The following is a 27840-nucleotide window of genomic DNA, read 5'->3' as shown; positions in this document are numbered from 1 at the left end:
TTGAGCAGTAAATGGGTGTCGATGAGCATGCCTTTTTTGTGAGAAAAATGACACTGAGAGACATGATTGTCAATGAACTCCATATTTTGCGAAAGGTATTGGATTTAATTTATTTTCCGTTCATATCTGTGCATTTATCTTCATATATTTATATTCTATTTTTATATTTATATTCCGTTTATATATTGTTTCAAACAATTATATATATGTAAAATTGTACTCTCTTCTCATGGAATAAGAAATACAATTCCTATCCTTTCTTTTCTCATAACAAAAGGTTTGGCGTTGAAGGCCATCTCTGGATGCTAATGTGTATGTTGTGCTTTTCTTATGGTGTGACTTATTTGAGATTGATATATTATGGTTCTTATGTATGTTTAAGACGTATGATGATGTATATTTTGATGGATAATATTGTTGAGAATATGATTTGAAATGTTGTTAAGAGAATTTAAAGGAGAATTGTTGTGATGTGGTGAAGTTTAATGTATGCATTGACATCAGGGGATCATAAAGGAGAATCATGAACTCTAATAACTATTCATGCTCAAATAAAGTAAAATGAATTATGTGGTGAGAGTCACAAAAGGTCTTAACCATTAGACTGTTGGTTCTAGACGTAAAGGGGACTAACCTTATAGGTGGTAATGTGATAACCACTTTGTTTATGACTATGCAAAACATAGATATCAATACATACCTACGTTAAAGCCCTATATTAAAGACATATATATAGATAATTGAATTTAGTGTCAATTGTTTATGTAAATAAATGAGTTGTGGTATGTTATACATGTCTAGTGATAAACTAATGTATTATGACTATTCTTTTTTAGATCAAATCTTTTGCACATTAACTTACCTTTTCCCATGTATTTGTTTGTCAGTGTGTTCATTTTGTGTGCGATAATCACCTTAATGACGTGAGTAGAAAATGATATCTCAAGTGATATAATGCAGAATGAAAATGATTCAAAGACTGAATTTTGTTTTGTATAATCTCTTCTTCACCAAAAATTATAATTGTAGTTAGTTTATATATATATATATATATATATATATATATACTTTTTATATTCAGTATATGATTTATAAATGACATTAATATAATAATTGTATAATTATATTATTTATTTGTTGATTATCATATTGATAATATTTTGTTTAATAAAAAATACTCATATTTTGTATAAAATATGACCAAATACATGATCAAACTTAAAATATAAAAATATGATAGAAAGTAAAACTGTAGTTTTCTTATAATAACTTCAGTAATTTGTAACGATTTTTTTAACCATAATAGTAATATATAGGAAAAATTAAAAAGTGAAAATAATGTAAGGATGGATTATTATGAGAAAAAAGTTATAAGTTTGGAAAAACAGAAAAAAATAACATTATGGGAAAAATTACCTATATTTAGGTCACACTTGTAACGAGTAATAGTATCATTCATTGTTCTTGCCATAAATGAAGCTGCTTAGTTGGAAAGTGTTAAAAGGGATAATGGGAACTGGAACAGTCACCCACTAATTTAATTGTTCAATCATTTTAATCCAAAACTTAGTTAATTAATAGTTAATTAGGGAGATGAAACTTAGAGAGAAAGAGGTGAAAAGAAGAAGAAAACTGTTTGACAGCGTTGGATACTGAGAAGACGTGGGAGAGAGAGAGAGATTATAACTATGAAGGTGAAGAAGAGGTTAGTTTTTTGTTGAACTGCTTGGAAGGAACAGCTTTGAATTCCAACACAACACAACACAACCAACAACAAACACACGAAAAGAAGAAACACCTTTGAAAAAATTAATAAAAACCTTTTGGAGAGAGAAACTCAAGAGACGTGAGCCTTGAGTTCTTTCTTTTATTTTTCTTTTCCACCATTTGGTTTTGCTTCTTCCTTCCTTTGTTATCCAATCACCAATCACCTTCTCTCTCTCCGTCTCTCCATCTCTATCTTCCTTCTTCCTATCTACAGTTATTCTCTCTCTAGCTTTTGATTTTCTCTCTCATCAGATCTCGTCCATGGTTCTCCGCTGGTTTTTGGAACACCCTTTTTCTTAATCCTCTCTGATCAATCATATCTAGCATTTTTAGACCGTGAAGTTTCATTTTTTTTATTTTATTTGGTGTAATTAGTTGAATCCTTTATTCTTTTTCATTTCTTATAGGGAATAATATTAACGAAAATAATAATTGATTGTGGTTTGAAGAAAAAGAAAAATCCCAACTTTTTTTGTCTTCTTTGTCGTTTGCGGTGTTTTGGAACAGAACCCAGAAAAAAAGATTTTTATATTATTTGAGGTGGTTGTACTTTGTGGTGGGTGTGATTGAAGATTTGCTGTGATTGTGGATGCTTGGAGAGGGTAAAGAACGGGGAGGGAAGTTGGGGGGTTATGATTGAGGGTGAATTTGGGGAATCATTGATTTTTGTGTTGTGGTTAGGATCTATTTTGGTGTATTTGGTGATGGGGATGAGGAATGATGCACAGAAGCAACAGCTTCTTCATCAGGGTAATGGTGGTGGCAAAACCAGCGGCTTCATTCCTAGTTCTTTTCGTGCTCTTTCTAGCTACCTCAGGATTGTTTCCTCTGGTGCTTCCACAGTTGCACGTTCTGCTGCATCTGTTGTAGCTTCATCCGTTGTGGACAGAGATGACTTTCCCGACCATGATAAGGTATGTGTCCGTTTTTTTGATTGGTGATTTAAGACCAATTTCTTGATTGGTCATCGCGGTGAACTTGTGGTCTGTATTGATTTAAATTGTAAAGGTGGTTTGTTTGCATTTATAGGGTGTTTATTTTTGGTTTATGTATAATTGCTTATTTACTTGATCATGTTTCTGAACGGCTTGAATGACTTCTAATATTAGAGGGCAGGTTTAGATTCATTGATTGTTTAAAAACTCTTTGTTTTTGTTATAGAGATAAACCTATAGATTGTTTATCCAAATGGTTTATATTTTCTTCTAATTTTAGAGTATAGGTTTAACTTGCGAATCCAGTGTGATTGCCGCTGCTTGTTCATACTCAGTCATTATTACATAGTTCAAAATTCTATACTTGAATTTGTCGCGTGCAAGGTTTAATAAAAAAAGGTGTGGTGCTTTTTATTTGGGGCCATGCTTATTGTATTCAATCAATGTGTGATTTGGGGATAAAAATTCAAACAATATCGATTGCTCTTGCTGGGTTCAATCAGTGGCTTCCTTTGTTTTTAAATTTCTTATTTTGTTTGTATTGTTTGTTACGAAACGATGCTTTGTTGAACAGACTGTTATATTTCTGGCCTCTGAAAGAGTATACAATTCCATAGGCACATTTGTAAACCTTATGTCGGAAAAATGGCTGGGTAAACACCTCTATAGTTTGGGATTGAACACCTGATACTGTTCCTTAACTTTGCCTAGGGTTATACTGTACTTTGACTGCGATCAACCACTATCTGGTACAGTAATGCATGCATTCTTGCAATTTTAATTTTGCAGGTGTCTTGACACTAAAAAATTTGAAAATTTGGTGGTTTGATTTTTTTAGGTTTCTATTTTATTATTCTGCTAATCTCTTTCACACGTGTCTAGCTCTCTCTGATTGTTTTATATGACATTTTTATAAAGTTTTATCAATTTTGGCTAGAAACTTGGACACTATTCGGATTTAAGCATCCTGTCTAGTAGGAAAATATGTCATTTATTAGATATAACAAGGAGTGTGTCGTTTTGCATAGTGTTATGGATTAAGAGTTTTTGTTTTGATTTTATGGACACTTTCAACTGATATCAAGGTAAAAATTGAAAGTTATAACTATTTTTCAAGATGTAATTCTTTTATTGGTCTCTTTCATGATGATGGAATTAATGGACTTCTTTGTATGAAAAAGAGATCTAATCTGTTTTTATTGAGTGTGAGAACAGATAAATTTCTAGCTATGTGCTTTTCTAGAGATAATCAGGTTGTTTCATGAATGTGCTTATCTAGTTGTGATTTGTTGTAAGGGGACTGTGTATTTTAAATTTCTTAAGTCTTTATATGAATATCCAGAGAATCGCTTTTAAATACTCAAATCCACATCATGTTCTTGAGTTTTTCTTTGCCTTGCTTAATCTGATTTTTTCTGGAATTTTATATTCCTTTTAGTTTCGTTTTTTGTACTGAGTAATTGATACTTTATCCTAGGTACATTTTTTTAAATTTTGTGTAGACACAATGACTTATTTCAATCATAAATTTATATAGGTTATTTGGGCTGGGTTTGACGAGTTAGAGGGTGAGGGTGAAGTTATTCAGCAAGTACTTCTTCTAGGCTATCGATCTGGCTTCCAGGTTTGGCATGTCGATGAATCAAATAATGTCCGTGACCTTGTATCCAGACTTGATGGTCCTGTTTCTTTTATGCAAATGGTACCTAATCCAATTGCATCAAAGAGATCTGAAGACAACTATGCAAACAGTCGGCAGCTGTTGGTTGTTTGTACTGATGGATTCTTTGTAGGAGGGAGCAATGTTCAGGATGGGTTGGCCACCCCTAATAATGGAAGCACTTTAAACTCACATGAACAAATGAATGGAAACTATTTGCCTACTACTGTTAGGTTTTATTCTATGAAATCTCAATCATATGTTCATGTGCTGAAGTTTAGATCAGTTGTTTATTCTGTGAGGTGCAGTTCTCGAGTAGTTGCTATCTCTCAGTCCACTCAGGTATACCTTCTAACATATATTCTATATTAAAACTTTAAAATATGTTGTCTTGGAATATTTGATGGAATCATTCTTTTGCAGATTCACTGTTTTGAAGCTACCACATTAATAAGGGCGTATATTTTACTTACCAATCCTATAGTCATGAGTGTCCCTGGTTCTGGAGGCATAGGTTATGGACCTCTTGCGGTGGGACCAAGATGGTTGGCATATAGCGGAAGTCCAGTTGCTGTTTCCAATTCAGGACATGTCAGTGGACAACATTTGATGCCTTCTGCAAGTTTTTCTGGTTTTTCTTCTAATGGCAGTTTGCTTGCTCATTATGCCAAAGAGTCCAGCAAGCATATTGCTACTGGTATTGTATCCCTCGGAGACATGGGGTATAAGAAACTTTCCAGATACTGCTCTGATACCAATGGTTCATTACAATCTGTAAATTCTGTCTCTAAGGGCACCGGAACCATTAATGGCCATTCAACAGATGCAGATAACATTGGGATGGTGAAATACTGTTCTTGATTCTGTTTACTTGAATATATATATTGAACTGTATATATATATATGTGTGTGTGTGTGTGTGTCTTTGCTCAAAATAGATTATAAAGCAGTCAATTTTAGGTTGTACATGTTTTGTACAGATGCATGGATAAAAAATATTATAATGTTACCAGTATTACATTCATTTTCTTCTAGCATTGTTCGTACAAATATTGTTTTGGACATATTAATGTCTTTCTTAGAATATATATCAGGTTGAGAATATCGATATTGTTGCTGCTGTATCATTTTATTCTGTCTTTTACATAGGGTAACATTGTTTTTGTTCTCTTTCAGGTTATTGTTAAAGATATTGTCTCCAGAAACGTTATTGCCCAATTCCGGGCCCACAAGAGTCCTATTTCAGCATTAAGCTTTGATCCTAGTGGCACCATTTTAGTGACAGCTTCCATTCAGGGTCATAACATAAATGTTTTTAAGATCATGCCTGTACAGGACAATTTTTCTGCTTCTGATACTGGCCCCTCTTATGTTCATTTGTACAAGCTGCAACGTGGCTTTACAAATGCGGTGAGTGCATGGTTTTTCTTTTTTTTGATGAATTATCATTTTCTTTATGACAATTCATCAACACAAGCAACATGGAGTTATAATAATATGTATTGGGATTTTCAGGTTATTCAAGATATCAGTTTCAGTGATGACAGCAAGTGGATTATGATCAGTTCCTCTAGGGGCACTAGCCATCTATTTGCCATAAATCCTCAAGGAGGACATGTAAATATTCAGTCCTATGATGATAGTTTTACTATAAGAAATAGTGGATTAGGCTCTACAGCTAATCACCCCCAGGGATGGTCTCATGGTTCTGCCATGCAAAAGCCTAAACAAAAGAGTTTGGTTGTGGCCGGCCCACCAATCACTCTTTCCGTGGTAAGCCGGATCAGGAATGGAGCCAATGGCTGGAGGGGCAGTGTAACTGGTGCTGCTGCTGCTGCAACTGGTAGGAAAACTCACCTTTCTGGGGCTATAGCTTCATCTTTTCGGAAGTTTAAAAGTTCTGAAATGAACTATTCAAAGTATCACCTGCTGGTCTTTTCACCAACTGGTTCTATGATACAATATGCTCTGCAAATGTTAAGCAGTCAAGATTCAGGTGTTGGCTCTGTGTTGGCTCCTGCATATGAATCCCTTCCACAGGATGATGCAAGATTAGTAGTTGAGGCTATCCAAAAATGGAATATATGTCAGAGTCATAGTCGAAGAGAGCGAGAAGATAACATAGATATATATGGCGAGAATGGAATTGCAGATGCCAATAAAATATATCCGGAGGAAGTGGGGGAGGAGTACACCATTAGCCCGAAAGTCTGGAATGGAGCTATGAAAGTAAATCCTTCTCTTGAGGGGAAGAGTCAGTTGTATATTTCAGAAGCTGAACTTCAAATGCATCAAGCTCAGACTTCATTATGGGCAAAACCAGAGGTATGCTATTTTAAATCAAACTGTGGTGGTTTTAGTCTCTTGTGTTATGCCCTTTGTTTGATATTTATATGCACAATGCTTTTCCAACCAGATATATTTTCATTCAATGTTGCAAGAGCCTAACTTAATGGGTGAAGAAGCTGCTTCGAGTGGCGAATTTGAGATTGAAAGGATTCCTACATGCGTAGTTGAAGCTAGATCAAAAGACTTGGTTCCGATTTTTGACTATTTTCAGACTCCAAAGTTGCAGCAAGCAAGGTTTGATGACAAATTAATTGAATGATTTTCTTCCATATTCTTTGACTTTGTATTGAACATTGTGCTTATAAATATTGGTTACTTTGTTTGTTGATGTTAAATTTTCTTTGGATTCTTTCTTGCTTTATTATTTCCCCCTTTGTATACATGGAGATATCTTGCATATTCATGAATTTGAAATTTTATGATTGTGTTACAGGACTTCTATGGATAGCAAAAAAGATGACCAACTGTCACATTACAGTTTGCAGTCATCTGGAAATGGCAGGATTTCTTCTAGGAGTGATGATGGTGATGCTGTTTCTGAGTTAAGAAATGGGATTGAAGGAACTGAATTGGATAATCATGTGGTGGCTTCTGGAACTGTGAGCTTTGTAAATAACAATGACACCTTTAAACCAAATACTCAGCATGAGATTGTAAATAATAGAAGGGAGCACTTAGACACCGAGGCTCAACTCATGTTTGTAAATAGTGACAGAAAGCTTGAAAATGAAGAATCATTTTGAAGAAAAATGGTGATGAATTTGAATCTAAGGTAATTTGTTTGCATCTGCTTTATTCATTGATTATAGTTTCTTGGTATGCATTGTTTACAACACAATCCTTGTAAGTCTGGCAACAACCCAAAAGAAACCTTGGATATATTAAAATAATAATGAAAAAGACAACAAAGTTATCATTGATGTTATCACTTGTGTTTTTTTATTAGTTCTGTGTAAGCATTGTGTTTGTTAATCATTCATATATTTGGAAATGCTTGATATATTTATAGTATTATTAATGTATACAATTTTCATTGGCTTTTCTCTTTTCTGGGTTTTCAATTCAGGCATGGAAATATTCTTTGATTTGGCAATGGAGGCTTAATTAACAATGTTAATATAAAATGTTGGGAGAGAGAGAGAAGCATGAGGAGTAGCTTCACTAGCTTGACTATGATGCAAAATTGTGGATACTACTAAGGATTTCTTTCTGTTAAATTGTAAATAACAGATTCATGTATATCAATAATTAGTTTTAATGTGTAAATAATAGAATCACTCTGTCCCTTCACTCCCACCTTTTCTTTTCATTCTATTAATTAGATTATTATTCTTCTTCTTATTATCATTATTAAAATTATTATCAGATAATTTAGTTTGTAAGAAGATAAGGTGAAAATATATATTTATTGTACAGGAAATAAATCTTTGTAATTTGTAAAGTCTATTATTTATTATCCAATATGATCTCTATCTGGTAAGAGCATGTTAAATATCAAGTTCAAATTAAAATACCCTATTAAATATATTAGTGCTATAACAAAAGGATTCATGAAAAAGTCAACTTTTATTACACATTGTTCTTAATAATTTGACTTAATTTCATTTCACTCAAATAGCAATAAGAACATTTGATCTAATATGTGGTTCATTAATTCTTAGGGATAAGAAGGTTGATACCTGATAAGGTAATGATTCATTGGACCAAGAAATGAAATGTGATGTGACTAAAAAGGTAGAAGGAGGAAGAAGAATATGTATATAAGAATAAGAAAAGTATTACCAAACTATAGAAGTGATTAATTTGTAGTAATATAATAATTTGTAATTGAGTGAAGTAAACTAATAAGTTGAATTAATTTATGTTTCTTAATTTATTGGTGCTAGTTTATTTTGATTTATGCGAACAAAATAATATTAATTATCAAATGAAAATGATAATGTTATGTGATTATTTTAATTAATTATATTTGATTAGATCGTGACCTATCTGAGCTCTTTTTTTGTAATACAAAGTGTACCTTCTTCTCGTTGCACTTTGAGTTTATATTATACTATTCATGTCCCTAAATATAACAATAATTTATGCTTTTGTAATATTTATTTTATGATTGTTGTAAATATATGATTTATTATATAAATATTATTAATATTTTTCAAAATAATAAGTGCAGAATTCGATCCTAGAAATCGGTTTTTGCTTAAAAATTTATTTCTGTATGTAAATTTAAACAGTTGTTTCTGTAAATGTTTTTGTAAATGTGATTTTTTAATAAAAAATTCAAAATTTTAAAACAGTGTCTCAATAGTATCACTATTAAAAACTTAAAAGAATAAAAAATAAGAGTATTATGTTATCAATAATATACTATAGTTTTTAATAAAAAAAAATGTTATAATTTTTATATAAATATATATAAAGTAGCCATTTGTTGAACTAAAGAAACAAATTGAAGTTTAGGAGAATAAAATATCACGGAAGTGGTTGATTACGTCAACTTCCATTATATGTAAGACATAAAAGTAGGCATGAAATGAAGGTTTTCATCAATTCATTATATTTTTCAATACAAGAAATTAAGGGAGTTGTAGAAGGATTCAACTGAAATTTTTTTAATTAAAGATACCAATTTTGTTAGGATGACTAATTAAACCCTCAAATCAAATTTAATAAAATCAAGATCTTTAATAGTATTTATCGATCAGAAAATAGGGCAGATATATAAAGTGCTTTGAAAAATAGTAAAAAAGTGGTCCTAAATTATTGAGAATAAAAATTTCTCATTATTTTTCATGGAAAATCTAGAATCTCAAATACTATAATTTACTTGTCAGAATGAAAATGTTGTCTTTTCAATTGCGTGCAATACAATAATTACTAATGTTTGTTTTCGTAGAATGTTAGGAACTATGTGTGAACCTGTTTATTACCTAAAACAATCTCACATGCTAATTTATAATACATAATTCAAGATTAATTTACCAAACATTCTAATACTGTTCACAGTTAAAAATTAAATAAAATAATTAAAATCAATTCTAGCGATTTTTTAGTTCCACCCACTATAATTATTTATTTATTCTGTAGTGCATGTAACATCCCAAAAAAAAATATAGTTGTAAACTATATTTAAGAGTTCTTACATTTAAAAAAAAATGGAACAATTATAGAAAATAAAATTAACTTACATTTGTTATGAAATTACCATAATTTTAAAACTTACTAAAATCCTAATTTGAATACAAATCATAAGAACCGATCGGTCATACAAGAGATGTATCAACCGAACGGTTTTATCCTAAGGGATTGAAGACTCCTCGCTCAGCACCTGCTCCAGAGAAACCTCTCCGCACTCTGCTCACACCCACCGGGTGATCATTGCAAGGACGTAGACGACCGAACAGACAACATGACAAGACAGGAAAATAAGGGTAAGCTAATGTAATTTAATTAACCAAACATACATACATTTCTTACAAGTACAACCAATGCATAACCGAAAACTCCAACATACCAAAACAAATACATATATGCATATACAAATGAACACTATACTTCATGCATAAACCGTACACCTGACTTGACCATCCGGATTGTATGAATATGTAGCTTGAGACCGTTCATGCACTCAGGTGGTGTAGTAACTAGAAAACCATCAGCTGCCACCCAAGGTTAGTCTGTTATAACTCACCCAAGAACCTATGGGTTAGGACCTCCTGCCATTCTCACACAATGCCTTACCCATCTCTACTTGAGAATTGGTAATCATCAGAATATCATGATGAACTCCGTGAATTTCATTATCCATATTCATACTATAACACCACTTTGATACACTTTTCACTTGAGACCTTTACCACTTCAATACACTTGTTACTGAGACATTCCTCCTTGGAATTCTCTTCCACAGTACTTGAAACATATGCCTTGTTTGAAATATCAATACAATTTCCCATACTTACTAGATCAATACAACTATCTCAACCCATCAAAGTCATACAGTGATAATAGCATTTAAAGACCAAATATTCATTCATAGCAGAAAACCGAACGTCACCAACACAAACTCCTAGTACGACCGAACGAAAAGATCAACCAATCTTATGAACAAGACCGGACGCACTGTAAATGGTGGAGACCGAACGGTTTCTCACTTCCCAATGGACATGACCGAACGGTCCATAACATATAAGACTGAAGAAGTGGCCGAACACTATTAAGGACCGACCACTAAGAGAGACCGAATACTTTATAGTAAGGTCAAACCGAATAGTAAAACCACCAATACCCTTTAACACAACCGAACGAAAAAACACCCCTAACATGTAAATATGACCGAACGGTCATTTAAAGAGTGAGGCTCAAACGTGAGAAGGATCACTAGTACGAGACCGAGCGCTATCAAGAACGATCACTAGTACAAGACCAAGCGCACACACTAGCATAACTACTAGTATAAGACCGAGCGCTTCTGAAACCTAGTGCTGGTAAATGGCTGAGCACTATCAAGACAGTACATGACCGAACGATCATTAATAGTTAAGACCTATAAGAGACCGAACGCTATTACGAAACCTAGCACTACCAAGAGACCAACCACCTAAGACCGAACGGTCATGAACTGGAAAGACTAGAGACTGCATCCAGCTAAAGACCGAGTACTTGAACATGGCCGAGCGACCAATAGCGCATGACCGAGCGGTCAACAACGCTATCAACGTTCTGCATAATTATGCAGAATAGCTGCATAATTATGAACAACACCTAATTTTACCAAAACTGATTATTTTTCTCAACTTCTAATTCACCAAAATTGAATCATATACCAATTTACATTATTCCTCGGATGTCTAAACCTTTATAAACACTTTCTAAAGAGTTTGCTAAATATGAAAATCTTGTTATCCTAAATGTGTTATCGTGAAGTTTTCTTAATGCATTTGAGAAACTATTTTTCTTAACATGTGAAAAGATTTTAAAAGGGTATTTTGGCCCATTAATTATATATTATGGGTTAAAAGAGAAAAAAAAGAAAAAAAAAAGAAATTTGTAGAAGATGGGCATTTATGTTATCGGTAAAAAAGTGTTGTTAGATGTTTACGCTGGTTGAGAAAAATAAAATTAATGTAAGGGTTCCTTAGTATGAAGGAGACATGTGAACAAAGTATTTGAAACCATAACCAAAGTGTGGTTGACATGGTCAACAAAGTTAGAAGGTTCTTTGTTTTGGAGTGTAAAATTACCATAAATTGGTCAGCTTTGGCTGCTACAACTGTCAACAAAAACTGTCTTCAAAGGTTCAAGAGAATGCATACATATATCTATTCAATCTTACAATCCAACACCATCATCTTCTTACGTTACTCTATTTTTCACACAAAAACAACTACAAAAACATTTTAATTGTCTTTTATATTACTCATCATCATTTTCTTCATCCCCATTTTCAATAAATATTTTTTAATATCAAAATTTTATTTGTAAATATATATATATATATATATATATATATATATATATATATATATATATATATTATTTTTTCTCTTGTGGTGACAACTAAGATTCAATCACTTTTTTTATCCAATAGTTAGATTATCAAGTATGATTTACCTTTATTAATAGGTCTGTGTAACTAAATTTCACACAACAATTGTTCAATGCTACATTTTTTTTAATGTTGACATAATATTAATCATAGTATTCTAATTTTCAGGAGTATAAAGTGTTTTTTTTTCATGTATTTTTTTAATTATTATTATCAAAGTCAATACTTACATAATATTGAGTTATTGTCATTTGTGAGTTAGCACATCAACTTTGATGGGGAGATATATCAGCCCTTAATTTCATGTACAATAATATAAGGTTAGTTGTTGCACGTGTCGTTTATCTTTCACATCTCCTAACTATACTATATATCGGAGTACACCTTTTCTACTATTTCTCATTTTTAAAGCAAATTCCTTTTTATTATTCATCTGATTTTTAGAATTATAGTTTATTATACATTAAAAAGGTTTATTTACTATAATTTCTAATTATACTGTATTTTATGTACGTTAAAAATGTATTTATTTATTTATTATGAACTTTAATTGTATAAAAATAAATTCCATCTTGTGAAATACACAAGTTCATACACCAATTTGTAAAATATTAAAAGGAAAATAAAAATGAAAAAGTATTGAGATGATTTTTTTTTTGGTAATGTAAACCAAATTTTCCATAAATTATATGCAATGAGCATTAATGATAAATGAAAATGCAGATCAAATTATAAGATCAACTCAAAATATATGTAGAAGAATATTATTTGTTTTATTAAAATTTTGTAATAAATAATTGTTGTATAAAAATGATATCTTCTATAGTTTTAAAATCTTAAATATTTGGCTCTCTTATTTTTTATTTTTAATTATTTGACACTCATAATTTGGTGATTAATGGGATTAGAGAAGAAAGGAGTTTTGATCTGAAAGCTTAGCTTAATGGGCTTCCCTTTCTTCACTTCAAAAACCAAACAACACTTTCCATAAGGGCCAATCATATTAGTTTCACTACCTAAATCCATCTAACCAAATTCATTTTCTTTTTAAATATATATAATAATAGATAATAGATTTCTACATATGATATTACAAATTCAAGTAAGAATTAAAAACCACTGTAAACGAAAGAGTTTAACAATAAATAAGAAAAATAAATAAATAAATTTTAAGTTTTAAGCTAAAGATAGTGTTGTAATCTCTTATGCTCAGTTAACTCAAGATTTATATTTTTTAAGATAGAATCCAAGAAAGTTTTATTTTATAATGTTTGATCATTTAATTCATTTTTAATTTAGTCTTACGTAAATATTTGGCAAACAAGAAAAAAAAATCGCTTTGATTTCATGCATTGTGTGATTGCATGGACTTTATGTGAAAAAATATTATAAAATTTTATGAATAAAAAGTTCGTAAGAAGAGAATAATATATTTTTCAGATTCTCCTGCAACCGATTTTATGACTTAAACATATCAAGAAAATTGAGTAGTAGGTTTGTAAAGCTTACAAGTTTATTTAGAAAGAAATTATTCTAATTGGGCAAGAAACCATCTTGATTATAGTAATCTTAAAACCATTACATTGTTATTTTTTATGTGGGTATTAACTTTTTAAATTTTAAAATTCAATATGATTACAATTATATAAAGTTAATTTGTAAGTGTTTTTTCTCTTTTCTCTAAAAAATTATATATGTATATATAAGAAAGAAAGAAAGAAAATAATTAGTAAAGTATGTAATGTGATTCAAGAGATAAAGAAAAAGTAAATACATAAAAAAAATTAGAGACTTTTAAAACTTTGTAATGAATTTTTTTAAAATACATTTTTAAAAAAAAAAATTGGAAACTATAACGAAATTTATCCTAAATTGCATAATATTATCCTACGAAAAACATTAGTCGAAATGAAGTATTAAAATCACACAATACCATTTCCTTAGTTTTTATGCATTGGTACCTTCTCTTATCTTTCTATTGTAGTTGTTCTAGCGCATGTTTGGATGCAAATTAAGATTCACTTAGGTTTTTCAGTAGTTGTTGTTCTTTTGTGAAAAGAAATGAAAGATTTTGTGTGTATTACTTAGGACCATGAATCATTTCTGTCGTGTTCTGCAGATAGAATTGCTGATAATCAACTTGAAAATGATGAGACAATTTGACACTATTTGAACCCAACAGCTCAAGGTATTGAGTTTATGTTATTATAGTTCTGATACAACAATTTCTTGCACCAAATGCAAATTCCAAATTATTCTCCGTACACCATTTATTACAGACAAATCAACAACATTGAATCAGGTCAAAAGGAGGTTTTTCCAATTGCCAATAACCCCTTTTCTAACAAAAGCATAACAAGGGTTTGAACTACCATGAATTTCCACATGCTTCCAAGAGAAATATAAATAAGGTTTACTGAATTTTCACTCAAACAACCAACCCCACCTCTCAGAGAGAGAGAGAATTAGTCATTTTCTATATACAAGTCCTTTTTTTTCTGTCACAGTCCAAACTCCAAACTCTATACACTAATTAAAAAGCTTCATGTGGAGGCAAAGCCAAAACATAAACTATACACCAAACAAACAAACAAACAAACACATTGTTCAAATTCAATTTTCTTTTCTTCCTCAAACTTCCCTCCTTCAAAACCAAGCCAGTACCCAAAACTTGAACCAAACAACACCTCTTTATTAGTCCCATGTCTCTTTCTCCTTAACAACCACCTCAGTTCTCACCTCATAAAGATAAAATATTTTACCTTCAAACACCATTGATATCCCTGGCCCAAATGCTAAGCAAGGTTAGGTGGAGGATAGCAACCTTAAGCACTACCAAAGCCTTTCCTTTTACACCATAACCTCACAAGCCTTCTTCCAGTTTTCCTCTGCTGTTGAATTGTCAAATGAAATAAGGAATATAGTAGCTCAATAGGAGGAACTCAAGGCCCCCTTTGGTGTTGCCTTGCCTCATTCTGTTGTTGTTGGTATTTTCTTCTTCTGTATTAGGACAATATGCAGCTGCACATATCTCCAAGTTTGAGGCATGTCACTGTGTTTCCAAGCAAAGGGTTCAAGGAGTTTATCAAAGTGAAGGTTGCATCAAGGCGTGTCTCTTATCGGATGCTCTTCTACTTTCTCTTGTTCTTCACTTTTCTTCTTCGGTTTGTGTTTGTCTTAACAGCAGTGGATGGCATTGATGGAGAAAACAAATGCTCTACCATAGGTACACTATCAGCTCCTCCTTCTCTGTCACATGCACTCATATAAGATCACAAAGATAAACAAACACATGCAGGCATGGACAGAAAGACACAACCAGATGCACTTACAAGGGTGGATAGGGCATGAGTTTCACACACATCAAAGCATGTTATTGTTTTTCAAAGCTTTGAAATATAATAATTTTAAATCTTTATTGGTGTCCACATCAGAAATATTTATCTGTCTATGTATTATCTTACCCAGCCTACTACAGATCCATGTGGAAACTGTATCTCTGATAAGAGATGCATTAGACTATTAAGTAAGTCTAGTACTATTTGAGTTTCTTTATATCACCCCTTTTGTGAGATTTGGCCCTTATCTATCTTGTATTGTATTGGCGGATAGAATTTGTTAACAGTTGTTGTCGGGGTAAATCTGACCCTCCATTTAGATTTCCATTTTAAAGTGTAGATAAGGTAGATTACAGTACCAGTTCACGTGCACACTTAATAGCTTCCTGATATCTTCAAGACACAATGAAAAAGGATGATCTTCAGAATTAGGAAACCATATAGATTCGTGACTTTCTTTTTCTATTAAAAGAGAAGAAAACCTGATTTTTTCAACCATGTACATGAATTTTACGGCTAGAAATTACGAGTTCAGAAAATATGTTTATCATATCATTATATTTGACATTTTGATTTACTTTCAAATCATATTTGTAGGTTGCCTAGGAAAAAAACTAGGACCAAGGATTTTGGGGAGACAGTCTGAATCAACTGTAATCTCCTAAACTCTTCTAGTTATATTCTTCACCTTCTTAATGCATTTTACTTTTTACAGACGTTAATTTCCATTGGTGACTGAGAATAATTACATGGCTTTTGATAGGTCCCAGAAGTGATATACCAGACATTAGATGAACCTCTTGGCAAACATGAACTTCAGGGTAGGTTTGATATTCCACAAACCTTGGAAGAGTTCATGACTGAAATGAAAAAAGGTGGACATGATGCCAAGACATTTGCTGTTAAGCTTCGAGAAATGGTACCATTCTCCAATTCTCTTAAAAAGGAAGAAAGTTCATCACATGCATTTATTAGAGTTTTCTAAGTTGAACTCTCCATTAACCACAAATCTAAACATTTCTAGGTGACCCTTATGGAAGAAAGGACCAGAATGGCGAAGATCCAAGAATATCTGTATCGACATGTAGCATCAAGCAGTATACCAAAACAACTTCACTGCCTTTCCTTGAGTTTAGCCAATGAACACACCAACAATGCCGCAGCACGCCTTCAATTACCCTCTGCAGAACTAGTCCCTGCCCTGGTTGACAATTCCTACTTCCATTTTGTCCTTGCCTCAGACAATGTACTGGCTGCATCAGTGGTTGCAACATCGCTTGTTCACAATTTTTTGAGACCTCAGAAGGTTGTTCTGCACATAATTACAGACAGGAAGACTTATTACCCCATGCAGGCTTGGTTCTCATTGCATTCTTTGTCACCTGCTATAATTGAGGTGAAGGCATTGCACCATTTTGATTGGTTTACAAAGGGAAAGGTGCCTGTTCTGGAGGCTATGGAGAAGGATCAAAAGGTGAGGTCACAGTTTAGAGGGGGTTCATCAGCTATAGTTGCAAATACAACCGAGAAGCCAAAAGTTATTGCAGCAAAACTGCAAGCACTTAGTCCCAAGTATAATTCAGTGATGAACCACATCCGGATACATCTCCCAGAGGTAAAAAAAAAAAAAGAATAGCACACCAAGTAAAGATTTTATACATTAGCTCATCATAATCAGGTAAGTCTTTGGTGACTGTGATGCTTACTTACCACAATGTTTTTTTCTCAACAGTTGTTTCCAAGTCTTAACAAGGTTGTCTTCCTCGATGATGACATCGTGGTACAAACTGACCTTTCACCTCTTTGGGACATTGAAATGAATGGAAAAGTGAATGGAGCTGTAGAAACATGTACTGGAGAAGACAAGTTTGTGATGTCAAAGAAGTTGAAAAGCTATTTAAACTTCTCCCACCCTCTAATATCCAAAAATTTTAATCCCAATGAATGTGCCTGGGCCTATGGCATGAACATTTTCGATTTGGAGGCTTGGCGGAAGACTAATATAAGCAATATTTACCATTACTGGGTTGAGCAGGTATATATATATATAATGAAACAGAAAAAACTCAAATTAGGATATGTTAAATGTGTCATTAAAATTGACTTTCCATAAGAGTGATACTGATATTTCTGTTTTTGCTTCATGTAGAATATCAAATCAGACCTGAGTTTGTGGCAGCTAGGAACATTACCTCCTGGATTGATAGCCTTTCATGGCTATGTCCACGTTATTGATCCTTTCTGGCATATGCTGGGATTGGGATATCAGGAAAATACAAGTTTTGTTGATGCTGAGAGTGCTGGTGTCGTCCATTACAATGGCAGGGCAAAGCCATGGCTAGAAATAGCTTTTCCACAACTGAGGAAATTGTGGACAAAGTATGTTGACTTCTCAGATAAGTTCATCAAAAGTTGTCACATTAGGGCATCATAGCTAATATCTTAAGAAAACGTGAACTCGTTGATGAGTATAAGAAATGGAATTTGCATCCGGGGGAAAAGGAAAACGAGAGAGTTCTTTCAAGCATCAGGCCTTCCACGACATGAAAGAGACAAAAAATGATGACCATGATGCTCCTTTCTTGCTTTGAAAATTTATTTTTTAACTCTGTCTTCAATTGAAATTCTCGGATTCTTTTCTCTTCAATCCATATTGTAAGTATGAGTATTTTGTAGATCATATACATGTATTAAAACAACACTGTTATTCTTTTGCTTTTTATGAGAAAACAAACCTTCGAGCTCAAGGTTTTCAAGAGTACGCTTTTGTAAGATGACATTTATAAAGTTCAGGGCAAACGATAGATCAAAGGACCATTTTATCCTATTTCATTTAAATCCACATATAATACAAGCTAACGCAGAGCTTCTTGCATGCAATTCATGTTCAGGCAGTGGTATCTTTCACGCACATTATCAATAACTTCAGGCATAGTCCTCGTAAATAATATGAATTCTCCTTCAAAATCGGTTTGTGCTACAATATGTTTACTTCATACAATGGTCATACTAGTGCACTTCCAATCACTGAAACATGTTTGCTGATGTGTTCTTCAAATTCATGTGAGTAGAGATCTTGAAGACCAACGCTTCTGATCCAGTTACTTTCTCCCTGTCACATTTGATACCAATCCCTTGATGAACTTTGCAGACTTTGTAATGGGCGAATTGATAGCCATCAGATTGTACAATACATTTTCAACTTCACCAATATTTGGTCTGGACTTGAATGAGGAAACCACTTTCAATTCTTCTCCTTCTTCTACAAAAACATTCCATCTCTCTCCACTCAGAACCCCATCTCTGGCACACTTAAAAATCACCCCTTTTCTTTTGCTCAAGATCCCTCTCACCTCCAACCCCATAAAAGAATAAACCACTTCAAAAGAACCAACAAAGCCACTCAGATCACCAAATTTGCTCTCTTCCTCAAATGCCCATTTTGGGTTAAAAAAAACCACTGGCTTTGGATAAAAGGCTTCACTAATTCTTTTTATCAAAGCCAATTGGGAGCTATCGGGCGCCAAAAATATTGCGACTTCTGCAGAATTCAAGATTCTGGGGTCTGTTTTGGCCACCGAAGGAATGTCAATGTGTTCAATAGTTGAATGAGACTGAAAGGCAACAGTGGCAGATTCCTTAAAGCTGGCATCAGGCCATAGGATTAAGATCTTAGTGGGAGAACCTTTTCTTTTGATAAGTAAGTCACCAAAAAAATCAAGGGCAAGTTGGGACAGTGAATCCGGTGAGTCATCAATGACTGGAATTTCAACCCGGAGCTTAGGTTGCCTTAGTTTCTTGAACTTGCCTATCAGTTTGGGATTGTTGAGGGGTTTCTCTAAGGTTGTTGAAAGGGATGTTTTGGCCTGAAGTATGGCCTCCTCCTTTGAGATAGGCGGTTTAGGGGAGGAAAGAGAGGAATGGATGGAAGTGGATGTAGCTTTGAGGGAAACAAAGGATCTTGGGTTGATGCAGGAGCTGTGGCAGTGGTTGTACAGAAATTGAGCAGGAAATGAAATTGATGTGATTTGAGTATTGGAGTGTGGAGGCGGACATGATGATGGCTTGGAAATTTGGATAGATTGGAAATGAGTTGTGTGGAGATAGGAGGATGCCATTTAAGGTTTTACAGAATGGTAAGATGTTAGACTTCTGATATGAAAGGGTTGTTTCAATCTACAAAACTCTATCCGGATAAGATAATAGCATGCACCGGTTGTTCCCAACCACACAATAGTACAACATGGGGTAGAGGATAACAGATATAACGTACAAACCTCCTGCTATGGGAGGTTAAGTAAATAAAGACAACTTTTACTTCAAATCTTTGTTGAGTTGAAATTCCAAGACACCTGAAAATAAAATCTTGCTTTAACGCATTGCTTTATTCGCAAGCATCTCGATTGACATCCATTGTTAGATGGATAGCTCCCACTAATCGGAACTTATTCCCCTTTCTTTTCTCCTAAAATTGTGGCTTGTGGCAGTAGCAAATTTAAAACTAAAGCAGCATTCATGCTTTTACTGTTTTTGCAGCATAAATAGAGTACGAAAACAAGTTGTGTTTGACCTTTTATTTTTATTGTTATATTATCATTTTGGATCCGCCCTTGGTTTATCAAAACCAGTAACAAAGATTAGAGACCCGGCGAAGACAGCCAGAGAAGCTTATTAAAATTTACATGCAAATACCAGCGATTACTTCATAGTAGTATCAGATGCCAAATACAGTCAAAGTCACCTCTGAATCCAGTTACATGGAATACTTATAAGCTATAGTAAAATGAATACAACTTTTGGGCAAAAAATGGAAACCCAAATAATTGTACAAATGCCAACTTAGGCAACTGGTGGACGGAGTACATGATCTTGTGATGTATCCACTGCGGCAGGAGGCATAAATTGCCACATGGCAACACCCGGATAACTGATGAAAGGCACCAACTTGTTGCCCGGGGCTTGACCTTGTGGAGCAAACGCGGCTGGAATTGCGGGAGGGGGTGGCAAGAAAGCAGGTTGGGCACTCATTGATTTTACTTGTAGCTCCAGCTTCTCTTTCTCCACCTTGAGCCTCTGTTTCTCATCACGAAGTTCATTCTTCTCAGCCTGCATAGTAAATGGGAATTCAACAATTAGTGTCTTGTAAGGTTTGGTTTGCATGTTTTCCATCACGGCTACTACTTACTACTATAACAACAAAGTCCTATACTAGCTAGATGAGTCCGGCTACAAAATTCAACATAGCCTTACCCACTGGGCAATGTACTACTGTTATGGCAAAAAATTTAACGAAATCAAATGACCTAGAATAAGGACCTCCCAAACAAGTCCTCCAATCTTAAAAAGAAATGCATTGAATATAAATTGAGGTCTCACCTTCAACTCTTTAATCTTCTCTTGAAGACTCGTAGTTGACTCTTTCAACTTCTGGGCTTCATCCCGGAGCTGCGTCACCATTCGGACAGCATCCATAAGAATGGCAGCCTTGTCTGTTTTGGGAGGCCTTCCGGGCTCCAAGATGGAGCCCAATTCAACAAACCTATGCATGTCAATCGTTTTAAATACAAGCCCTCAAAACAGTTACAAACAGGAAGATGGCAAGGATTCAAAAGGTTACTTGTCATTAAGTCTATCCCTTCGCAACTTCTCCCGACACGCCTTGGAGCTAGAAGCAGTACATGAATCAGATCTACCCCTACAACAGGAATAAACAAGAGATATAGCATAACTTCATCCAAGAATAAGTATCTGAATAGGATCCAATAATCTTTAAGCTCTTGTCAGTGAGAGTGGCCAGAGAAAACATCGCAATATCATACTTAAGCAACATAAGCCTTTAAGCTATACGAAATAGTATAGTCGTGGCAATTTCTTCATTGATGTTGCTGAACTAATGCTGACGAACTTATCATCTTCATATCAGAAACATCGTTGAATCGCCATTTCACTTAATTATATTACTTCACAACCGTGAGTTAATCGATGACCAACCTATGAATAACATAGTTTGTCTTTTTAAATCATTAAAGAAATTCATGCAACCGTTTTCATTTCAGTCTTCAATTGTTACTTCAAAGCTAAAAGAAAAAAAAAATCGCAAAGTAAATAAGCTGGACTCTACCACACGCCAAACAGCAGAAATTGAGAAATAAAAGAAATAAAGTGCAAACTGGCGATTAAGTTTTCCTCTCTTTGGATTGACAACATAACTGGCTTATACCAAAAACAATCCAACTAATTCAGGAATCAGCCTTGAAATTAATACCACACACTATTGATCCAATTGCATGGTGTTATTTATGAGTTATATTATTTCTTTCTTTAACTTTAAATAATTCGAAAGAAAATGTGGGGGGAATTGTGTACCTCTTCTTCAAAGCAGGGTCTTTGAGGCCATCAGAATCAACGAGTGAAGCATCAATTTCAACACTAGAAGCAGACAGCATCACCAGAACACGAATTAGAGAAAGTGAAAATGAATCAGAAACCCTAATTAGGGGAATGAAATAGTACCTGACATTGGAGGGAGGCGGGGGCCATGAGAAGGCGGAAGCGGAGACGGTGAAGGAGCCGTCTCCGACAGTAATGTCATCGTCGATCAACGGGTAGTCGAAGAGCCAATTGCTGTTTTCCGGGGAAACCATGGCGTGTAGGGATTTTCCCGGAGAATTGTGAATTTGGAGTATTTATTCGTTTCTTGTTCCTTTGAAGTGATTGTAAGGGAGAGTGTGGGTTGAGGAGATATGGTGAAAGAGAGAAGGAATTGAAATGGGTGCTGTGCAGTGTTGAAGAGAGCACGTTGGAGGGTAGAGAGAAAAAGAGAGCCTTCTGCGAAAAGGAGAATCTATGGCTATGCTTCTACAGTGACCCATGATGTGACCATAATGACACATCAATGAACCAATTACACCATCAAAATTCTAACTTCAACCACTTCCCACTCTTATAAAACCCAAATTTCCTAAATATTGTTCTAATCATCAACTACCAAATTATTAAATCTGTAAGGATGTACACTTTAATTGTTTTTTTTTTCATGGAAGGCTATATCTTTCATATATATACATTTCTTTTTCTAAATTTTTCTAATAGATATAAGTTAACCTTAAAACATCAAAAATATATTTTTATTACATATATGTTTTTAGTTTTCAAATTATAACGTAAAATTAGAATTCGTTTTTTATTATTTTAAAAGTATTTAATTTTTAAACTTAAAAAATAAAAAAACTAAATGAATATAGTATTCTTCTTGAATGATATTAAAGATTTATAAATCTGTATATATATATATATATATATATATATATATATATATATATATATATATATATTATTAAAATTATGAAAAATTGTATTCATTGGTTGATGTAAAAGAACCTTAAATGATACCTAAAAAATGTAGCTTTAATCACATTGAATTTATTTTCCTTATTTATTTGTATCAAATATTATGAATGTGTTTTATTTTCAGTCATCTTTATATAAAATTTAAATAAAATAAATATAATTAATGTTTTAAAATATAAAATGTATTTTGTATCTATCTTGTAAGGAAAGTAAGAGAAATAAAAAGAAAAAATTGTAAGAAGATTTCGAAGCAACAAAGCGGCACCTAAAGTGTGTATAATGATATTATTATTTATGAATATTTGTGATATATTTTTTAAGTCCTTTTCTAAATATAATGGATGGTAGTTGTTGCGTGAAAAAATACTTAGAAGATTACTTGACTAAATGTCAAACATTAAACCCATTTTAATTTATAAATAATTATATGAATTTAAGAGTTAATAATCAATATTTCATTGCATCATTTTAGTAAATATAAAAAATATTCATTTAAATTATATATATATATATATATATATATATATATATATATATATATATATGAAACTAATTAATATATTTTAACGTTAGATTAAGTATGCATAAAAGTTAAACATATATTCACCATTATATTAATTAATTGAGTTAAATATATTTTTAATTTTTAATTTATTATGCAAAATTAAATTTCATTTCTAACTTTGATTGTTTTATCTTAATTTTTATAAATGAATAGACGTAGTTTTTATTATTAAATTTCATTACAAATTTATTGATGTGACAAATAACATGATACATTGTAATGACCTGAATATACATATGTCAACATATGAACACATACATATCAACATAGACACATACACATAGCAATACTATTAACTAAGTCGATAAATTCTTAATCTGTTTAATAACTATGAATATATTTATTTATTTTTAAAAGTAAAAGATTAAACACTATCAAAGTTTGGGACTGGAAACGAAATTTAATTTTGTATTATAATATAAAAACTAAAAATATATTTAATATTTTTTATTAAGTTCAAGTGTCCATCTCATTTGAATCTAAGATTATTAATTCAGTATAATTTAAATTTAATATTTTAAAATTATAACTAACTTATTTTTTATGTGTTATTTAAATAGTGGGTTAATTTGACAAAAAATTCAAGTTTATATTCGGTTAAATTTAAAATACTAATACTTTTTAGTAAAATATATCATAGGCCTGATTTTAATAATTCATTTTATAATAAATTATAAATGTTTTACTACTAAATCTTAAAAAAATATCATACTAAAAATAAAATCTAATATGCAAAATATATCACCAAATTTATAGATATTAAAAGTATACATGAGTATTGGTCAGATTTGATTTTGAATTTAATCTGACTAACCCATTATGACTTAAATTTAATATTTTAATTTTTATATTTGATTACTTGACTTAGTGAGATGCAAATTATTTAAGTCACGACTTAATTTAAATAAAAAGGATATTTTAATATAGATTTTTTTTTGCAATACTTTATATAATATATGTATACTTTTTTTACAAATTCATTATTTATTTGTTAATGGATTGACATAATTTAAATTTAATAAAAAAAATATAAATATCCTATATCAAAATTGTCAAAAAATTTGTATTAATATATTATTATTTTAATTTAAATATATTATTTCGATAAGGAATATTGAATCAATTTTCTAAAAAATAATTCTATTTTACTTTTAAATAAATGAAATAAATATATCAAACTTTTTTAAGAAAATCACATGATAATTTTAATAATATGTTCATAATAAACTATAATTTTATATAACTTATTATTAAATTTTAATTGTAAAATCTCATATAGAAACATAGTAAGTCCACATTTTAATATAAGAAAAAAATGAGAAGTAGACTGTAAGTAAAATATTGAAGTTACCGTCATCCCAAAATAAGTCTTAATTTAAAACTTTAAGTACTAAAGAATAATTCAAAATACATGAAATAACTAAGAAAATTCTAAGGAGACTAGGCTGCAACATCATCTTCCTCCAAAGCCTGCTCCAGAGGCACCTCATCCATCTCTGCTCACATCTAAGTGGATGATCATTGTAAAAGAAAAACATACCCAAACAAAACACAACACAGAAGCAAGGGTGAGCAGGTATAAAAATCATGTTATACAATCACACACAACATGCAAATCAAAGCATATATATATTAGACTACACCCTCAAGACTTGTTTCACTTTAAACTTGACTCGTCCAGACTTCGAATGATTGTCGAGCTATGGCGGGTCATGCACTTGTGGTGGCTTCTACTGCTTTGCAAAGTCGTTACCAATGGGTTTCACCCTACCACACTCACGAGGTTAGTCCATCATCACTCACCTTGGACCATACTGGAAGCACCCAAGACTAGGACCTCCTGCTACTACTCACGACATGGTTCAATCCTCTCTACTTGAGAATGATTGACCATTGTAGTTTCAGGATAATGCCCAAGACTGAGCTTCCATGCAAATCATTCTAAACACACTAAAAGGGCACCACCATGTATCCTTCCCTTGAGGATCATGGAATTACGTCCAATACTGATACTTTTCACTTTCAACACAAAAATTCATCATACCTTCACATACTTTCAATTTAACCACATTACAACAATCATACTTTACATGGAAATCATCACACACACTTAATTTACCCAAAACAATAGCTAAAGAACTTGAACCGAACGCTAGGAGCTTTGGCCGAGCACTCAGAGCTTTGGCCGAACGCTATGAGCTTTGGCCAAGCACTTAGAGCTTTGGCCGAATGCTATGAGCTTTGGCCAAGCACTTAGAGCTTTGGCCGAACGCTATGAGCTTTGGCCGAGCACTTAGAGCTTTGGCCGAACACTTAGAGCTTTGGTCGAACGCTATGAGCTTTGGCCGAGAACTTAGAGCTTTGAGACCGAGTGCCAGTACAAGACCGAACACTCATTAAGAGACCGAGTGCTAGTACAAGACCGAACATTCTTTAAGAGACCGAGTGGCAGTACAAGACCGAACACTCTTTAAGAAACCGAGTGCCAGTACAAGACCGAACACTTTTTAGGAGACCGAGCAGTCATGAACTGGTAAGACTTAAAAGAGACCAACCCAGTTATGACCGAGAGTAGCACAAGACCGAACGGTCAACTGCAGCGTTCTGCATAGTTCTGCAGAATTCTGCATAATTGCGAACAGAACCCAACATGACCATTTCTAACCAGTTTTACTAACTTCTAACACCCTTAATTCTTGTTTTATACTTAATTAAACTTATCTAAATGATTCTAAACATTCCTACTACCATTCTAAAGTGATTAAGACTCAATTTCAACTCTAAAACACCAATTTTCCCAACTTAAGGATCCAAAACCCAATCCTACTGCTTTGCACCTATTTTGATCAATTTAGTGACTCAAACAAGTCACAATACACTAGCTAAGATTTCCCCAACAACCCAATTGCGCTTTAGGCCCCAAATGTCCAAAATCACTACCTCACTTCCCCCAATTTGCCCTAGAACACCAAGATTTCACTTAACTTTCCATTTCATTCAAGCTATAACAAATTTATCACTCCAAGCACTTCCAACACGCCCAATTATAGCAGCTAGATTCAACCAATGCAGTTTACAGACCTTACGCTACAATTTCATACATCACACGCATCAACATGTATGACCAACTTACTTTAGAGCTTAAACAAGCAAACCAAACAACATACCCATTAAGGAATTTAACATACATACAAATACTACAAGCAAATTGGAAACAATATCTAGCTCCCCTTACCTTAGGGTTTCACAGCTAAGCTCACAACTTGGTTCAATAGTGCTTGACTCCACAAGAACTCAACCAAACCCGGTCTGAATGAAGGAAGTAATCGGTTCAAAATAGAGCCCTTTACGCTGTGGACGCTTGGGCACCACCTAGACGGACATGCACTGAGTCAGTGAGAGTGAAGGTTAGAGAGAAGGCAGAGGAACTTGGAGTTCTGAGTTTTAGAGAGGTTCGGTATTTATGCTAATGAACCAGGATATATTTAAAATCCATTTATATTAAAATAAAATCTAGCCTCATTAGTATAATACACATATTTACTCTTTTAACCCATTTTCCAGGTTCTCACATTAATAAAAAAAATCACATAAAATATAAAATTTAAAATATATTAACAAATTTATAAATATAAAAACTTTATTTTCGAATTAAATCAAATACCCATAACATTTTAATGACTTTCCAAACTCAATCATTATTATCATTTTATTAACTTTATTTATTCAATATTATTTCCTGATCAAATCTAAACCAACTGTACCCTTAATTTTGTTTAAAATTTCTTCAAATAACCATTAGATGCCAATGTACTCAAATTTCAGTCTCAAGTATTTATAGCATTAGATGCCAATGTACTTAAATTGATCAAATTCTAATTTTACGTTAACTCACGAATTTTAGAGGTTGTAACAAATTAAATAATTTGTGTTTATTCGGAATTTTATACCCTTATAAATAAAATATTTTAACTCTGTCACATCCAAATCTAATATGTCTAATATATATATATATATATATATATATATATATATATGTATATATATTTTTTCTATCCAACCCTAATAAAAAGTGGATGTTTAGTTAGTTGCATTTGCACGTTGTAATGGAGGATTCAATTGGACGTCAATTTCCACGCACCAACAAACAGCAACAATGTCACCATCTTCTTCTTCTCCACTCTCCATCTCTTTGTTTGGCCATAAAAATTGAATCAAACGATCTTTGCATAGGTCAAATGTTGAATAAACAACCATAATGTTTAATGCACCTAACCTTTTCAAGGTTCACACCTACTTTTTTTTTCTTAGAACCCTTTCACGTGCTT

The 27840-nt window shown here is 32.7% G+C and overlaps 4 protein-coding genes across 5 annotated transcripts; 2 read left to right on the top strand and 2 right to left on the bottom strand.

Annotated features, from left to right (window-relative positions):
• The first annotated feature begins 1635 nt into the window (after positions 1-1635).
• Positions 1636-8052, top strand: LOC124841947 (autophagy-related protein 18f-like). Of its 2 annotated transcripts, XM_047318330.2 has the most exons (8): positions 1670-2681; positions 4240-4704; positions 4786-5205; positions 5539-5772; positions 5878-6687; positions 6779-6945; positions 7145-7483; positions 7778-8052. In XM_047318330.2, exons 1-7 carry the CDS (start codon positions 2400-2402, stop codon positions 7452-7454), a joined length of 2688 nt encoding a protein of 895 aa, XP_047174286.2. In that variant the 5' UTR covers positions 1670-2399; the 3' UTR covers positions 7455-7483; positions 7778-8052. The 2 variants fall into 2 exon arrangements, with proteins under 2 accessions (XP_087949121.1, XP_047174286.2); XM_088092995.1 differs by lacking the exons at positions 7145-7483; positions 7778-8052 and having other exon boundaries at positions 1636-2681; positions 6804-6945.
• A 6381-nt stretch (positions 8053-14433) lies between these two features.
• Positions 14434-18353, top strand: LOC124841948 (putative galacturonosyltransferase 12). Its single transcript, XM_047318332.2, has 6 exons — positions 14434-15485; positions 16195-16250; positions 16361-16516; positions 16622-17212; positions 17330-17632; positions 17747-18353. Exons 1-6 carry the CDS (start codon positions 15275-15277, stop codon positions 18029-18031), a joined length of 1602 nt encoding a protein of 533 aa, XP_047174288.2. The 5' UTR covers positions 14434-15274; the 3' UTR covers positions 18032-18353.
• A 176-nt stretch (positions 18354-18529) lies between these two features.
• LOC124841949 (plant/protein (DUF1995)) lies at positions 18530-19740 on the bottom strand. Its single transcript, XM_047318333.2, has one exon. The coding sequence runs from the start codon at positions 19713-19715 to the stop codon at positions 18699-18701; it is 1017 nt and encodes a 338-aa protein (XP_047174289.2). The 5' UTR covers positions 19716-19740; the 3' UTR covers positions 18530-18698.
• A 534-nt stretch (positions 19741-20274) lies between these two features.
• On the bottom strand, positions 20275-22491 carry LOC124841950 (transcription factor ILR3). Its single transcript, XM_047318334.2, has 5 exons — positions 22111-22491; positions 21964-22026; positions 21215-21292; positions 20974-21136; positions 20275-20703 (listed from the first exon to the last, which is right to left on the bottom strand). The coding sequence occupies exons 1-5, from the start codon at positions 22239-22241 to the stop codon at positions 20437-20439; spliced, it is 702 nt and encodes a 233-aa protein (XP_047174290.1). The 5' UTR covers positions 22242-22491; the 3' UTR covers positions 20275-20436.
• Positions 22492-27840: the final 5349 nt, after the last annotated feature.

Source organism: Vigna umbellata, chromosome 6, assembly GCF_029865625.1.
Source record: "Vigna umbellata cultivar VRB3 chromosome 6, Vumbellata_1.0, whole genome shotgun sequence".
NCBI classification, from domain to species: domain Eukaryota; kingdom Viridiplantae; phylum Streptophyta; class Magnoliopsida; order Fabales; family Fabaceae; genus Vigna; species Vigna umbellata.
This window is presented reverse-complemented; position numbering and strand designations above follow the sequence as displayed.